This window comes from Fringilla coelebs (genome assembly GCF_963513975.1).
Source record: "Fringilla coelebs genome assembly, chromosome: 25".
Lineage (NCBI taxonomy): Eukaryota > Metazoa > Chordata > Aves > Passeriformes > Fringillidae > Fringilla > Fringilla coelebs.
Genome location: NC_140051.1, coordinates 2,450,950 through 2,466,618, shown reverse-complemented (window position 1 = coordinate 2,466,618; position 15,669 = coordinate 2,450,950). Strand labels below are relative to the sequence as shown.

At 49.7% G+C, this 15,669-nt stretch overlaps 1 protein-coding gene across 1 annotated transcript in view; it reads right to left on the bottom strand.

The window, feature by feature from the left end:
• The window catches only part of POU2F3 (POU class 2 homeobox 3), a gene marked incomplete at its 5' end in the record, with an annotated part of 50,622 nt that overhangs the window by 11,763 nt on the left and 23,190 nt on the right, over positions 1 to 15,669 (bottom strand). The window contains 2 exons of the mRNA XM_084221489.1: positions 2,832 to 2,934; positions 4,059 to 4,163. Coding sequence (XP_084077615.1) covers positions 2,832 to 2,934; positions 4,059 to 4,163 — 208 coding nt within the window. The remainder of the gene's footprint in view (positions 1 to 2,831; positions 2,935 to 4,058; positions 4,164 to 15,669) is intronic.

Here is a 15,669-nt window from a genome sequence, read left to right as displayed (position 1 = left end):
CAGGATTAGGTTGTGTAGTTCCCTAGAAATTTAGTTGGTTTCAAGTCCATTGTGAGTGAAACCTATAGAATTTAGTGAGGATTTATAACCTTGCTCAGAGCAGTCAATATATTTAATTGATTATAACTGACAATTACAGGGAGATCCACAGAAATTTATGGACTTCTGCTAATAAAAAGAAAAACAGATAATCTCCAGAATCAATCACTGCCCCCTCTCTCTCTGCCTTTTCTTATTTAATTTAGATCTGATGTGCACAATCCCATTTATTTACTTGGGCTGGGGCTGGAATAAGCCTTCCCCAACGCTGGAACAAATTCAAATTTCAAATCCAGGCTGGTAATGAGGTGCACATTTTTAGCAGTGCAGGTAATTAATCACTGCAATGGCTTTGCCTTGGGACATGGCAGATGCTCTGTCATTTGGAGTCTTTAAAATCATGATTGAACACCTCGGCTCCAGCTCCGAGGGAAATGAAGGGCTGGATTCAGGAATCACCGGTCTGACAGCTGAGATGAAGATTTCAGCAGCAATGTTTAGGCTGACAGGGTTCCCAAAATCACTGTGGCTGTTCATTCCTACCTCTACAGACTCTCCCACCCCTGACTCAGGAGTTTGGGTTTTACAGGGAATGAGGAATGAGAGCTGGGAATTTATCTGACAGCTTCAGAACACAACCAAATTCAAATTCATGTCCCTGTTGGAAAGGCTCAGCCCCTGGCCGAGCCCCTTTGGCCACAAAATCCATTTATGGACCCACAGTCCAAAATCAGGAGACACTCAGAGCATTCCCTGATGGCCTCAGGGACAATTCTGGAATATTTTCTGCCTTGTTTCAGGAGGAAGAAGACTCCACTTGAACCAAATTCCTTTCCATTTTCACTCCCCACTGGCTGTGCACGCATGTGGCAAAAGGATCATTAAACCCTGGCAATCAGCCATGCAAAGGGAATTGTCCTGCACAAAAATCCAGCTCCTGGCCAGAATATCCAATCCTGGTCAAGCCTGGAACTGGAAGGGGTGACATGCAAACATAGCTGCCAAAAAACAGTCCCTGAACAGATAAATTCCAATCTATCAAAGGCAGCAAGTTCTGCTTTGCAGTAAAAGATGTTTATTATTCATGAATAAAAGCAAGGCAGCAAGGAATAGATTGTCCTGACCGTACTTCAAACTAACAAATTCAAAATTATTTGTAAATGTACATCAAGTATCTTTATCCATCAGTGTCATTTGGCAGAGAGGAGAATTTATATCTTGTCAGGAAGAAATAAATTCCCCACTCACTTTTGGAGTGTGTGAACCAGTGGGTTCAAGCTGCAGAGATTTAATGTTATAATCCTGAATTTCAGTTCATGTGGAGGGAGCTCTGTGCTGGGATAAATCAAAGGATCCAAACCCCCCCCCTTGGATCTGCCAGGTTATGAACTAAAGCCCAAAACATCCTCCATCCCCGGGCTGGGAGAGATGCTGTAAGAACATTGGGGGTAAAAACAGAATTGCAGGGAGTTTATCAAGCCTGGAGCGAGTCCTCGGTGCTGATTTTGGGAGCAGGGAGTCCCTTCCTGCCCTGTGGAACACCCAAACCTCTTCCTCCCATCCCAGAGCTGCTCCTTCCCTGCACTTCCCCTCCCTCCAAAGGACCGGCCCGAGCTCCGAGGAGCTTTCTGGAATTAAGGAGGAGCGGGAGGGAGCAGCTCCTTCCCTGCTCCGCCGGAATTCCAGGCTGGGATCGCTGCTGGCCCCAAGGTGGCACCCGAGGAGCGCGCAAGGCTCCGGGGCCAGCAGCATCTCCCGCACGGACCGGGATCATCCCGGGCTGGGATCATTTCCCAGGCAGCATCGCCCTGGGAAAACCCCACATCCACCGGAACGGAGCGTTTTAAATATTTATCCATCTCTGTCGCCTTGTCTTTTATATTTGGCGATTGATATTTTTATATTTTTTTATCTATTTGTAACCCTACAGTTCTTTAGTGTGTAACTCTAAATTCCAGGTACAGTGGGAGCTGCTGCTGTCCCATTTGGGGCAGACACAACAATTCCTCTCCAGGAGTTCAGCTTTTCTATTTTCCATCTATTTGAAAGAGATGATATTACATTTAATACTAATACTAATGCTACTACTACTACCACAAATAATAATAAATTATATTTAATAATAGTATATTATTGTATTTTCCATCTATTTGTAATCCTGCAGTTCTTTAGGTTATAACTCTAAACTCCACACACAGTGGGAGCTGCTGCTGTCCCATTTGGGGCAAACACAACAATTCCTCTCCAGGAGTTCAGCTTTTCTATTTTCCATCTATTTGAAAGAGATGATGTTGCATTTAATACTAATACTACTACTACCACCACCAATAATAATAAATTATATTTAATAATAGTATATTATTATATTTTCCCTCTATCTGTAACTCTGCAGTTCTTTAGTGCAGAACTCCAAACTCCACACACAGTGGGAGCTGCTGCTTCCCCATTCTGGGCAGACACAACAATTCCTCCCCAGGCCTGGCAATCAAGGACACCTCACTGCCTCAGGCTGAGAGATGGAAACAAAAGGGAGTTGGGGCAGCAAACTTGGGGTCAATGACTTCATTAGCTGGAGCTGGAATTGGCAGATTCACCCCCAAAATGCAAATGGACCAAACTTATAAAAGTGTGAAACCATGACCAATTCTCCATTTTGGGTGGGTTTTATCTACCCTAAATGTATCAAAAGGCCTTTCAATAAATAGAACTGCTTTTTATGTCCTTAATCCTGCCTGGCCTCTGTTTTTAGGTAATCCCAAAAAAGGAATCATCTCAGCTTTTCCTTCTCTTACCTTGTTGTCCTGCCTGAGACTGGGACAGAAGGAACTGTGGGACTGACTGCATGTGCCCAGGAAGCAACACCAGCTGCTGCAGGGTGTGGAGAGAGCTCATGTCCTGCAGAAAAAAGCAGAGGGAACAATAAAACTCAAGGATTTATGCTCCTCATGCAGCATCTCCTCACAAATCCATGCTGAATTTCGGTATTTTGAGGGTGCAGGTCAAAAAGTTTCAGGTGTAAGAGAATTTTTTGTGCGTACAGAGACCTCCATGTGGAGAATTGTCTGCTTTTCCCTGGAAAAGTTAACTCTTGGTGACATTTTTGAGCTGGAGATCCAAAGGTTACAGGTGCAGAAGAATTCTCACTGAATTTGGGGAATTTGGGGGCTGCAGGTCCAAAAGTTTCAAGCATAGGAGAAGAATTGGGTGCATACAGAGACATCCATGTGGAGAAGTGTCTGCTTTTCCCTGGAAAAGTTAACTCCTGATAAAGACATTTTTGAGGCAATCAAGCTCTGGTTACTAGGACAGTGAAACCTCTTGGATTTCAGTTTCTTCAAAGCATTTCCAGAGTGAACTGCCTGAAATCACTCAGCAAATTGCTGTCCCAGCTCACCAACACTGCTTCCCACAGCACTGTTCTGTTCTGAAGACTGGGGGGACTGAAGAGTCCCTAAATTGCATCATGGATCTGAACACCTTGTGAAAGGAGGAGGGAAAGGATTCCTGTGTGGCTGCCTGGCATCCAACCCCCACTAGAATTTACCAAGAGTTAAGTGCTGAACTCCACATTTTTTACCTTAGGAAAAAAAAATAAAATAAAATTCCCTGGAGGAATTAATTTCTCCCCTGGTGTAAATCAATTTGAGGCAACGAGAGGCTGAGATGAGGAGTTCATCTGGTCTAGAACCCTATCTCCAGCAATGGCATTAACCAGACACTCATGAATGAGGGAGAGCAGGGCAAACATTATCAGACACTTCCCCACGGTGCTGTCTCAGCCTCCAATTATTTCCAGTCCAAGGGATTTCCTGACCATGGGGTGGTTTCAAACCCTCAGAGGAAATCTCACCCCAGCACGTGTCCAGCCTAACCTTGAACCCACAAGGAAAAGCCCAGGAGGAAGATGAGGATTCACTTTTCCAGCTCAGTGTTCCTCACCCTCCCTGGCCACAGGAATTTGGGGAGGGGGTCAGGAGCAGCCCCTTTCCCTGGGATCCAGGGGCAGCCAGGTCACTCACCCCTGCAATTTGGCTCCCTGGCATCATGGATGATCCCTGCACGAGGTGCCCCGACCGAGGGGGGATGGCAGACTGCAAGGAGTCGCTGAGATCCTCGGTTTTAATCTGCAAAAGAGCAAAAGAATTGTGGAATTAGGGAGCAGGGATTGAGCAGTGGGCAGCTGGGATCCAAGAGGCTGCAGGAGGCTCCTCTCAGGGATTTCTCTGCCGTTTCCATCGTTGAAAATCACGGTTTTTCCACACTCCTGCTCCCCACTCTATCCCATGGACAGTTCTCCTGCTCTGCCAAGCACTTTGCTCAATTAAAACACTTTAGGAAAACAACCAATTTCAAGCAGCTTTTCAAAGTTTAAAGCCTTTTGTGGAATTTTAACGAAGACAAGAAGCAAATCCGATAGGAGGACTGGACATGGGAAACCTCTCTTTATTCCCTGCAGGAAACAGAGAATGGTACAAGGGGATGGGAAAGGATGGGTCATGGAGGAAAAGACCTCAAAAAAGCAGAGTAACCTCCCAGAATTGAAAATGCAGAACTACAGGCACCAAATTAATTTGTTCCGTTTCTACCAAAAAGCAACAAGAAATTGCAAGGGAAATCTCCTTCCTCAGTTACAATCTGTGGGAAAATAACTGGGAAACCTCACAGGTGTCCAGTGGCCTTTTTGAGCTACTTGAATGTTCTTGCAAAGTTCTTGTCTCCACAAGAAAATAATGATTTTAAAATCCACATTCTTAGAATACAATGGGACCAGAATTGAATCCTTGTTTCTTGTTTATTCCACAACCTCCATGTTCATTTCTACCTTTGCTAATACATTTTTAAAAATTAATTTATTAAGAAATAGTAATAATAAAAATCTGTTCCAATTCCTGTAGTAGCTGAAGTCTTCTGGTAGTGCTGACTGGGACAGGAGGGAGGGGAGGATTTTGGAAGTTTTTAGGTAAATTCCTGAAAGGTGAGTGAGGAGTGTCCATGCACAGGGGACAGGTAAAAGATCCAGAACTGTCCTCCAAGAAAAGATTGACCCGAACCTTTTCTCACCCCTGAGCAAGGGTTATTCCTCATCATGGCAAGAAGAGCCTCTAATTCCCAAAAACTGGAAAAACCAGGAGGACTCTACAAAGGACACAACTTGAAACTCCTGAAGATTCATCCTGACTCGAGTGAGCATCCCCAGATCCCTCCCAAACCCCACATCCCCAAAGGTGAGCAGGGTCTTTGCCCCACTGATGGGGCCTTGAGGCCCTACAACCTCCTGCCAGCAGAGGGGGACAAGAAATCCAGCTCCACAAACCCCATCCCAAGCGAATATTTTGGGGTCAAAGGGGCTTTTCTGCCCACTTGAGCAAAGCAAAGAAACACAGGGAATAATTTCAGTTGGAAGGGATCTCTACAACCAGCAAGTCCAAGCTTTGACGGATCTCCACGAGAGGAGAAAAGGAGGAAAATGGATCACAAGAAGCTCAACAGCTCCAGAAAAGGGAGCTGCAACGTTCCCCTCTGCGTTTTGGAAGGTGCTGCTCGGAGGGAAGGCGATTACAACACCCCCTTTCATTACAACTCCAGCTCTGGACACCGCCGAAACTCGTTTTGCAATACTCCCAGCTCCTTGCAGCAAGAGGTAGACATGCTATGAATTCCAGCTCTTTCCTACCTTTCAGGTTGGCATGATCATCCCTCTTAGGCTGGCAGGGCAAAAAAAAAAAAAGAAAAATCAGGTGGAAAGATCTTCTCGATCGCTATCGGCAGCGATAAGCCGCTGAATGTCAGGAAAAAGGCTCAGGAGGACACCCCGTTACCCCTGAGCCATCCAGTCACTCCAGGCACGTGCTTCTTGGCATTAAAAAGAATCCATTGGAGGCAAATATGGAAAAAAAATAGTCTTGAAAAAAAGTTATTTAAAAAAAATTTCAAAATTAACGTTTGTCTGCTTCATCCAAGGCTGAGCAGTCCCAAGGAATTGAAGTTTTTGGCGTCTCAGAGAGCCGGGCTGCGGATCCTGCCTGAGCCGTGATCCCGCTGGCAGTGGGGTGTTGAAGAGGCACGAGCCATTTCCAAACTGAAATCAATTTTTGCAGCTGCCAAGCGGGACGAGCTGGCGGCGCTCCAGGCACAAAGGGGTGTGTAGCTGCATCCCGGCATGGCTGGATGTGAGAACGGGAGGTGGGTTTGGCAGAGCACCGGCTCCCGACTCAAAAACAACAACAACATCTCCCACTGCTCCTTCCCCCGGCCCTGGAATTCTCCCTCCTGCGCAGTGGGCGGGAACCCGCGGCTCCTTCTTGACAAATCCTTCTCCCCCTCGCACCTATTTCCATCGGGTTTAGGCTCAAATTTACCTCACCCTCCTCTTCCTCTTCCCTCTGTGCAGCTGGCTAATTGTTGATTAGGAGGTCGGGGTCTATCCAAAACTTTGGGGATGGTTTATGCAAATCCAGCTCTTTTGGTTTCTTTCCCTGGCTAAACCGGCAATATTGCCAAGTGTACATTAAAAAAAAAAAAAACCAAACCCCAAAAAACCCCAAAAAACCACACACATTGTGGGCGAGGCCACTCAATATCATGAGACTCCCTTAAAATAATGTAAATCTCAAATTAATAAAACGAGGGGAGGAGTTGCCTCCTCCTTTCCCAGTGCATCTGCCTCAGATTTGCAGAAAATGCCTGCAAATATGGGAAGAGTTTTCCTTGATGAACCCCAAAAAAAAACCGAGGTTGAAATGATGAAATCCTCAGAGAATCACCTCGTGGGGGTATTTGAAAATACTGAAATATTGCAAGTGAGAAGCAGTGATTTGGGTAAAAGCAGGAGCAGATCCCACAGGGATTGCTCAGGATCTTGGTTTTATGGGGTGATCATGGATGGGGAAAGGGGAATGAGAAGTCATGGAGAGACTTCATTCCCACTGAATTTTACTCAGAAAAAAATCACAGTATTTAAGGAAAGCAGCCTGGTCTGGTGGAAGCTTTGCTGCCCACAGCAAGGGGTTGCAGTGGGATGATCCTCCACCCCAAACCATCCCAAGGGAAAACGAGCAGGGCAAAGAGCAGGACCCGCAAATCCCCAGGGCTGGGGTGAGGTGTGGGGGCTCTTGGCTGTGAACCTCCAGCACCTTCCTCCCTTTGGGGCCCGAGGGGAGGCCCAGGGCAGGGCTGGGAGCAGGTAACGGCAGCTGGAGGCACGGGAGCTCCTCTGGGCCAGGGCAGGAATCACACTTGCAAATCTCAAGTGGATGTTTGGATGTTTTCACAGCCTCGAAACAGGGTCAGCCCCCGAGCAAGCCGCGTGAAAAACACGGGAAGGGTGACTGGCTGGAAAAGAGAGAGTCCCTTCCGAAGTTGGCTTGAACAGCTGCGAGGATGGATGGTTTCTTACCTATCTCTGGCCTAAACACAAAAACAAAAAGCAAAACAAACTAAGAAACACATTGAGGGTGATGGAAAATGATCAAAGCTCCGGAGCCCGCTTGCGTAACTGATTTGTGGAAGGTGTTTCATAAACATTTCATAAGAAGGAGAATTATGAAGAAAACATCTCCCAACCTGCCTGCAATTACTGCACAAACTCTTCCTTACCAGTAGGAAGAAGGGGAGAGGAAAAAAAAAAAAAAAGAAAAGAGAAAGGTACATCTGTTTTGTAACTGATCTGTGAACTTCTGGCAAACGCTCGGCTCGTGAAAACATCCTGCAGACATCTTGGAGGGCTCTGGAAAACTGGGAAATTGGGAAGATTCTCACCTCAGCAGCCCTGCTTGCTGCTATTCCCTTCAGATTCCGTGGGCTGGTGGTTGGATCCCACTGGCTGAGCTGGAGCCCTCCATGGGGAATCCCAATTTAGGGATAATCTCAATGTTTCCCCCATCTATCAGAGCCCTCCTTGGGATGAGCTCCTGCTGTGACACACACACAGTGCTCCATCATCCTCCTCACTCAGCCACCAATTCAGAGCCTCAAATCTCCCAAATCCAGGTCTGGATCTGTCCCATCCCAGCCCTGGCAGCCCTCTCCAGCCCCAGTTATCAGGCAGGAACCGCATCAGTGGGAGATGGAGACACCCCCATTTGTTGTGAAGCTCCTATTCAGCCAGTGACCTCTTTGAAACACATTTATCTGCCTCCACATCTGCCTTATCTCACAGCCAGAGCCGAGTTTAAGAGTTTGACTCACTCCCAGCCCCGCAGAGAGAGGGGAGATGAGGATCAGGTGCACACACAGAGGGTCTGGTGAAAAGGAACAGCTCTGAGTCACCCCAAAACGCTTGGAGTCACCCCAAAGTGCCTTCAGCACAGCAGGGCTGCCTCGAGCTGCCCCAAAACCCTTTGCCTGGGGCTCAGGGAGGAGGATTTAAGCTGGAAACAGGCACTGAGCTGGATCTAAGGCTCCTGCAGCTCCCTGAGCCTTCCCACCTTGGGATGGCGTAAGCGCTCCGCCGTGAATTACCCGCGCACGTGGGCCCCATAAAATAAAAAACACACTAATAATAAATTATGGCAATAATAATAATAATAATGGGGTTGCAATTACTATTTCCACATGTACTATCCTGCACATACAGCTTAACAGCCACCTGGAAAGAAGGCAGAAAACCTTTATGGCAACGCCACGAAATTCACCCTGCAACGTTTATATCCCACTGAAGGCTGGGGATTTTTGGAAGCTGTGACAGAAAGGAATCCAGCGTGGGATCAACTCCCAAACAGGCTCTGTCCTAAAGCTCAGCCATGGCAAATTCAGATGCAATCCCAAACCTCAGCACACCTGCATCACCCTCCACAAGGCCTTGGAGTTTATTAATTGAGGTGTGATCTGATAGGGTTTATCCTCAGCTTAGCTTGGGATGGCAATGGTTGTGCTGGAGTCCAAGGAGGGGTGGGAAGGCAAAACTTTAGGAGCAACCAAGCTGCACACTCGACAGGAGAAAACAAACACAGCCACAGGCAGCTCTTGTGGGCTCTCTGGTACAGCTCTTCCCTGGAATTTTTGCTTCCAAACAAACAGGGAAGAGAGAGAAGTCCCCCCCTTGCTGTGCTGAACCTCAAATGATCACCTGTGGCACAGGGAGAGGAGAACCACAGCAGAGGTGGGAAGAGCACCTGCCCTGCCTGGCCGCGCTCAGGGTGACACCTGCTCAGGTGGGAGGGTCCTGCCCCACAGCCCGGGGGGCACAGAGCCCCCGGGGGCTCTCAGGGGCACAGAACTGCTGGAAAGATACTGAAACAGCAACTTCCAGCACCTTCCCTCTCAGCAGGGATCCCAGGCACGTGGTACCATCCCAAAGTGGGAGCAGATTTACAGGAGATGCCGTTTGCTCGCTCAGGGCACCCAGAACCTCCCCTCCAAGCATGGGAAAGGATTTCCCCACCATCGAGGCTGGGATTCCTGCCCTGTCTCCCTGCCAGGACTCCCCCAGCCCCAGCCTTCCCGTGGGTTGCAGCACTGCTCCCTGCACCTCTCTCTCCACATTTCACTTGCCCAACTCCCAAACCTCTCCAGAACTCCACCTCTGCCTACACCTCCGTGCTTATCTGCTCTGCTCCCACCCTGGGCTGCATCCCTGCCCCTTTCCTTATCACCCTGATTTCACACACACCACTCCATGGCTTCTCCCCTGCCCTCCTGCAAGCTCACACAGGTCCCCTGGAGCCCGAGCACGTTCCTGTTCCACTCCAAAAATCCTTATTGGGATTTTCTGGGCTGAGAATCTGCCCTGCATGAAAAATGTCCTTTTTTTTTTTCCTCCCCCCTCCATGCATCCCTTGCCCTTGGGGAGGAATCTCTGTCTGTTCAGGACTCTCTGTGCCTCCTGGCAGTGACAAATGCCAACACCTGGCACTGTGTGGGTACCCCTGGATGAGTCACCCATGGGGACAGTGCCACCCTGCCCAGGTGGCTCTTGGTGGGGACACACTCCCCACCACATTTTAGGAGGAATTAACTGAGAATCAGGCTGGGGCTGGCAGGAGAAGAGCAGCTGGAGGGATTGCAATGACCACACCAGGCAGGGTGATCAAAAGAGAAAGGGAGATGGGAGAGCATCACACAGGGCTCCCTTGTGGCTGGGGGGATGAAGTCCAAGGGTTGGGGGAGCTCAGAGCCAGCTCTGCTCCCAACCCACACAAATTCCACAGGCTGGGGAAGCAGCCAGGAGGGTCCCTGCTGGATAAACCCACTGATCCCAAAGGGAGCACTTCTAGGGAGGGAGAAAATGCTGGATAAACCCACTGATCCCAAAGGGAGCACTTCTAGGGAGGGAGAAAATGCTGGATAAAGCCACTGATCCCAAAGGGAGCACCTCTGGGGAGGGAGAAAATGCTGGATAAAGCCACTGATCTCACAGGGAGCACCTCTGGGGAGGGAGAAAATGCTGGATAAAGCCACTGATCCCAAAGGGAGCACCTCTGGGGAGGGAGAAAATGCTGGATAAAGCCACTGATCTCACAGGGAGCACCTCTGGGGAGGGAGAAAATGCCCTCTGATGTCCAAAATTAGAGGCCTTGCTGGGAACACATCAGCTTCCCCTCGGTGTGCTGGGACCTGCCCAGGTGCAGGACGGGTGCAGGGCCCCACCCTGGCTGGGTGGTGCAGGTTTGGGGGGAATTCTCAGAGCTCAGCAGATGAAAGACCTTCAGGGACTCTCTGAGTCCTTCTCCTCATTAGTGGTGACTCCCTGAGAGTCACATCCAGCACAGCAGTTCGTGCCACTCAGCCCTCAAAAAAGGTGCTGGGCCAGGGACAGCCTGCCTTGGGCTGAGCTTCTGGTGTGGAAAACAAGTTTTGTGACCCTTCAGACAGATCTATGAAACTGGGCTCGACCCTGGTGAGCACAGAAAGCGTTTCCTGAAGGATGAGCAGGGGATTTGCACAAAGATCTCTGTTTCTCCCTCTCAGGCAGATGTGGAACAGCTGCACCCAGGTGTTTTGCCAAGGAGACAGGTGTAGGGACCACGCTGTAAATGAAGTTTGCCCTTTAAAATCAGGAGAGCAGGAGTTTGGGAAAGGACTGCAGCTGGATGTTAAGGAGCAGATAAAATGCAGCCCAACTCTGGGCTGTTGTCAACAAATTAATTCAGTGGTTTCAGTCCACCTCTTGAGAAAAACAATTAAAAAGGCCAAATCCTGGCTCCTAATTGCATCCCCCTGTCCCTCCCAATTCCCCTGGCCTGTTTGGGAGCTCATTCCCAGCGAGCTCATCCGAGGTGCCAGAACAAACCCAGCCTGAAGAAGGGGTTCCTCTGCATATCTGTCCTAAGCAAAGCAGGGCCAGATTTAGGCACAGAGGACTTTCCCTGGAGCCAGGGCTTTCTCTGATGCTTTCCCAAAGGGCTGCATTTCAATGAGGAACCTGCACACAAACAAATTTATGCAATCAGCCTGTCCCTAGGACAGAGCAGGGAGACTTCAAAAGGGAAAGGCCAGGGCAGAGCTGAGCTTAGATGCAGTGTCAGGTGAGGCAGGTACAAGGCCAGCCCTGATTTGCAGCCAGGGGAGGCTCAAGAGATGAAAAGCAGATGCAAGACTTAGGCTGATCCCCTGGGGCAACGGGGAGAAGAGAGAGTGAAATCTGAATTGATCCCCAGAGGGGAGAAGGAAGCAGGATGTGAACCTCCCCTTGAGAGGAGGGCAAAACAGGACTGGGATGGAAATCTGGAGGGCAGACTGAAACCTGAGCTACCCACGGGGGAGAAAGCCAAGCAGGAACAGCAATGACATCCAGGGAGCACATGAGATCAGGGGGAGGTGGGAACAGGGAGCAGAGTGAAAAACTGTGAGAGAGATCCCCGGGGGGGAGGGAAGCCCTGGTGGAGCGAAATTAAATGTGCAGGGAGTTTTGCATCCCAGATATTAATAACAAACTACCCAGCGAGCTGGGCCCTCCTGTGCACCTTCAAAAGGATGGAGGGGAGGAAGAACTCGTCTGTGGTTGAGCACAAGACGATGAATCAGAGGATGGGAGTCCATAACCCAGCTCTGCCAGGGAGCAGCCCCTGGCTTTCAGTCCAGCCCAATGTCCAGGGGCAAGTGGCCCACGGAGCATCCCCTGGTCCCAGCTGCAATCACAGAGCTCAGCATCTCTGGGGAAAGCCAGGGAGCCGGGCTGTGTCTGCAGGACACCTCCCCAGCTTGCAGAGGCACCCAGGGATGCTGAACCCATCAGCAAAGAGCCCTCAGACGTGTGGGTGGAAGGTACCAAACGAGGTCAGGGTGCTCATTAATGGCACTGAAAAGGGATTTCACATCTCAGGTGCAGTTTGCCCACTTTGAATCTCTCACATCTGTGCCCACAGGACATCAGCTGTGGAGCCCTGACATAACTCACCCCCGTGCCTCAAAGCAACTGCTGGAAATCCCACACAAACCTCCAAAATCAAAGTTTCTTTGGGCAAGGACTGTCAGATGTGAACAGAGCAGGGAGAGGAGTTAGACAAGGAGGTCCTGGGGGGAGGGAACCCCTTCAGCACCTCCTGTCAGAGCAGGGCAGTAGCACACAGGATGCTTGACCTGCTTTTAGAAAGGAGGAATTGTGAACAGACCCAGCTGGAAAGGCTTTCTAGGAAGGCTGCTGGAAATCCATATCCTCACTGCATCCCCTGCCTGGGGTGAGCCAAAGGCAGCAAAGAGCAGGAATAAAGAACCAGCACTGAAACTGGGTCCTGCTCAGGCTCCCCAGTGCCTGCCTGTCTGTCCTAAACTCTGTCAAATCTCCCAGCCAGATCAGCTTCAGATTGATGTGATTGATGATAATGACAGGTTTGATAAACAAATGGCAGCCTGTCCTGCAAGGTCAGCCTTTTGCTGGCATGAAGAGTGCCTGGCACATTTGGGTAGGGAGCAGAGGCAGATCCTGCCCAGCTCTGCTCACACAAAAACCTGTCAGCATCATTTCAAGGGGGACAAAAACCTGGGAGCTTCATTTCAAGGGGCACAGAAACCTGGGAGCTTCATTTCAAGGGGGACAAACCTGGGAGCTTCATTTCAAGGGGGACAAACCTGGGAGCTTCATTTCAAGGGGGACAAAAACCTGGGAGCTTCATTTCAAGGGGGACAAAAACCTGGGAGCTTCATTTCAAGGGGGACAAAAACTTATCAGCATCATTTCAAAGGGGACAAAAACCTGTCAGCATCATTTCAAGGGGGACAAAAATCTGTCAGCATCATTTCAAGGGGGACAAAAACCTGGGAGCTTCATTTCAAGGGGGGCAAAAACTTGTGAGCATCATTTCAAGGGGGTTAGAAACCTCTGAGCATCATTTCAAGGGGGAAAATAAACCTTTGAGCATCACTTCAAGCGGGACAGAAACCTGTGAGCTTCATTTCAAGGGGCACAGAAACCTGGGAGCTTCATTTCAAGGGGGATATTTCCCCTCCAGCTCTGGAGAGCAGGCAGGGCTCGCAGAGGAGCTCTCATTCCCTCCTTGGAAGGAGGAGAGCTGCTGCTGCATTCCTCCCTGGACCAAGAAGGTGCTGCCCTCCCTGCCCTGCTCCAGCAGCTGTGCATGGTCCCTGCTCTCTGCACAGAAGGCAGCTGTGGCTGGCTGCACAGCTCCCTGAGCTCCCTCACAAGCCCTGGCACCTCCCAAAACCATCAGCCCTCCATCCCTGTGCGCTCTCCAGCAGGCAGCATTATCCCAGGGCTCAGCTCCAGACACCTGGCTCTCCAGAGCAGCTACAAAAACAAACAACCCCGAGTTTCCTAAAGGGGAACGAAGCCCCAGCAGGGCCGGGGAGACCGCAGCACCTGGGCAGGATCCCCGCTCGGCAGCAGGAGCGGCTCCCGTTCTCCCGGTGCAGCGCTCCCAGCCCCCGGCTGGAGGCAGATTTTGCCAGAGTCACTCGGATCTGTCCCTGGCCACCATCCCAGCCCGTCAGGAGGCAGATGATGTCCCCGTGCAGGCTGCCAGCAGCGAAGGTGAAAGTTTATTGCTGCGCCTTTGCATTTCCCTGGCCATAAACAGGAAACAAGCAGCATTAGACTCGCTAAATAAAAAAGCCAAACCAGATAGGCAAGGCTGAAGATGCTGCTTTTTCCATCCACACCCTTTCCCCTCTCATTCACATACAAATTACTGTTGCATCCAGGTGGGAGGAGAGTTTGAAGAGGGGAGGGAAAAGGGGGGAGAGCAGGGATGTTTGCCAAATAGGCTGAGGGATCAGAGGCAGCTTTCTCATAAAGCACGGGGCTGACCCACAAACTGCTAGAAAACCTCAAAATCCACAAGAGTTTCCCTCCCTCGCCGTTTGCAGGGTGAGAGCAGCCCCAGCAGGGAATTGGGAGGCAGGGAAGGGGTCTAACCAGGTCACTCCACCCTTCCCATCCTGCCTGGAGCACTGCACGGGAGGCAGGGAGGGAAGCAGACCTGAAATGTAGGCCATCTACAAAGGCTGGGGGAGAGGCTTAAACGATGTGAGATTTATGATCTTCAAAGTGATTAGAGCCCAGCACTCCAAATAAAGGCAAAGAGAGCTCCTGCAGTCGGTTTGGAGTTGGGTTTCAAACCATCCTGCCCTGGCTTCGGTTTGAAAACTTGAATTGCAAGCTAACGAAAAAAAAAAAAAAAAGAGAAAAGACATCCAAAACCAACCTCAAACCCCAAACCAAATTAAAAAACCCACCAACCTCCACCCCTAATGAAAGAGCACAGCACCTGATTTTACATGAAAACACTTTGATATTTCCAGCTCTCCTCTCTTCCTTTTTTCTCGTCATTTGAAATCTATTTGCTGAATTGAGGATGAATTCACCAAGAGCTGAGGTCAACCCTAAACGTGAGTGTGGAGCCCGTGTGCATTCGGGCTCCTGCTCGTTTAAGAGAATAATTTAAAATAATAATTATTATTTTAAATAACAATACTTTCAAATAGCAATTATTATTTTAAATAATAACGATTTTAAATCGCTCTCCCCATGGCCTTGGGAGGGCCAAGAGAGGGAGACAAAGAGCCTTGCACAGGCCTGTGTCCACTCAGGGGCTGCTGCATCCCATCCCTGGCATCCCTGCAAACCCCCGTGGTGGGCTCTGGGCAATCAGAGCAGATTAGAAAGAAAATAAAACAATTAAACCAGCTCATTCCGAGTTTTTTGCTTTTTTAAGCCTTGCTAAATGCCCAGCTAAGCTGGCTGCTCAGTTACACAGACAAGCTGGAATAAACTCCTTGGATTTTGTGGTGCCGTTTTGGTGGAAGGAGGAAAATAAAAGTGGAAATGCTGGGGGGGGGGGGGAGAAAAAAGGAAAAAAGAAACAAAAAAAAGAAACCAAAACCAAACATAAACCCACAATTTCTTTTCAGGAGGAGGAGGATATTGCTACTGCCTGCAGACCTGGCTGCCCCCACAACTTCCCCAGCAGAGGAGCACAGAGCGTGGTGGGTCAGAGCAGCAGAGGGTGGAACTCAGCCCTGCTCCATCCCCTCCTCCATCAGCCCAGCTCCTGATCCAGCTCCTCTGTGGTGCTGCCCCGGCACAAGGACCTCCTGCTCACTCCCATCTCCCCAAAATTCCCTTTTATCAGCCCTGGTGAGCAGCTTGGATCCTCCTCCGTGCTCTGGGCTGGAGACACAGGGCTTTTTGTTTGCAGCTGGGGATTCCAAACTCCTGGAAGATGGCTGAGCATG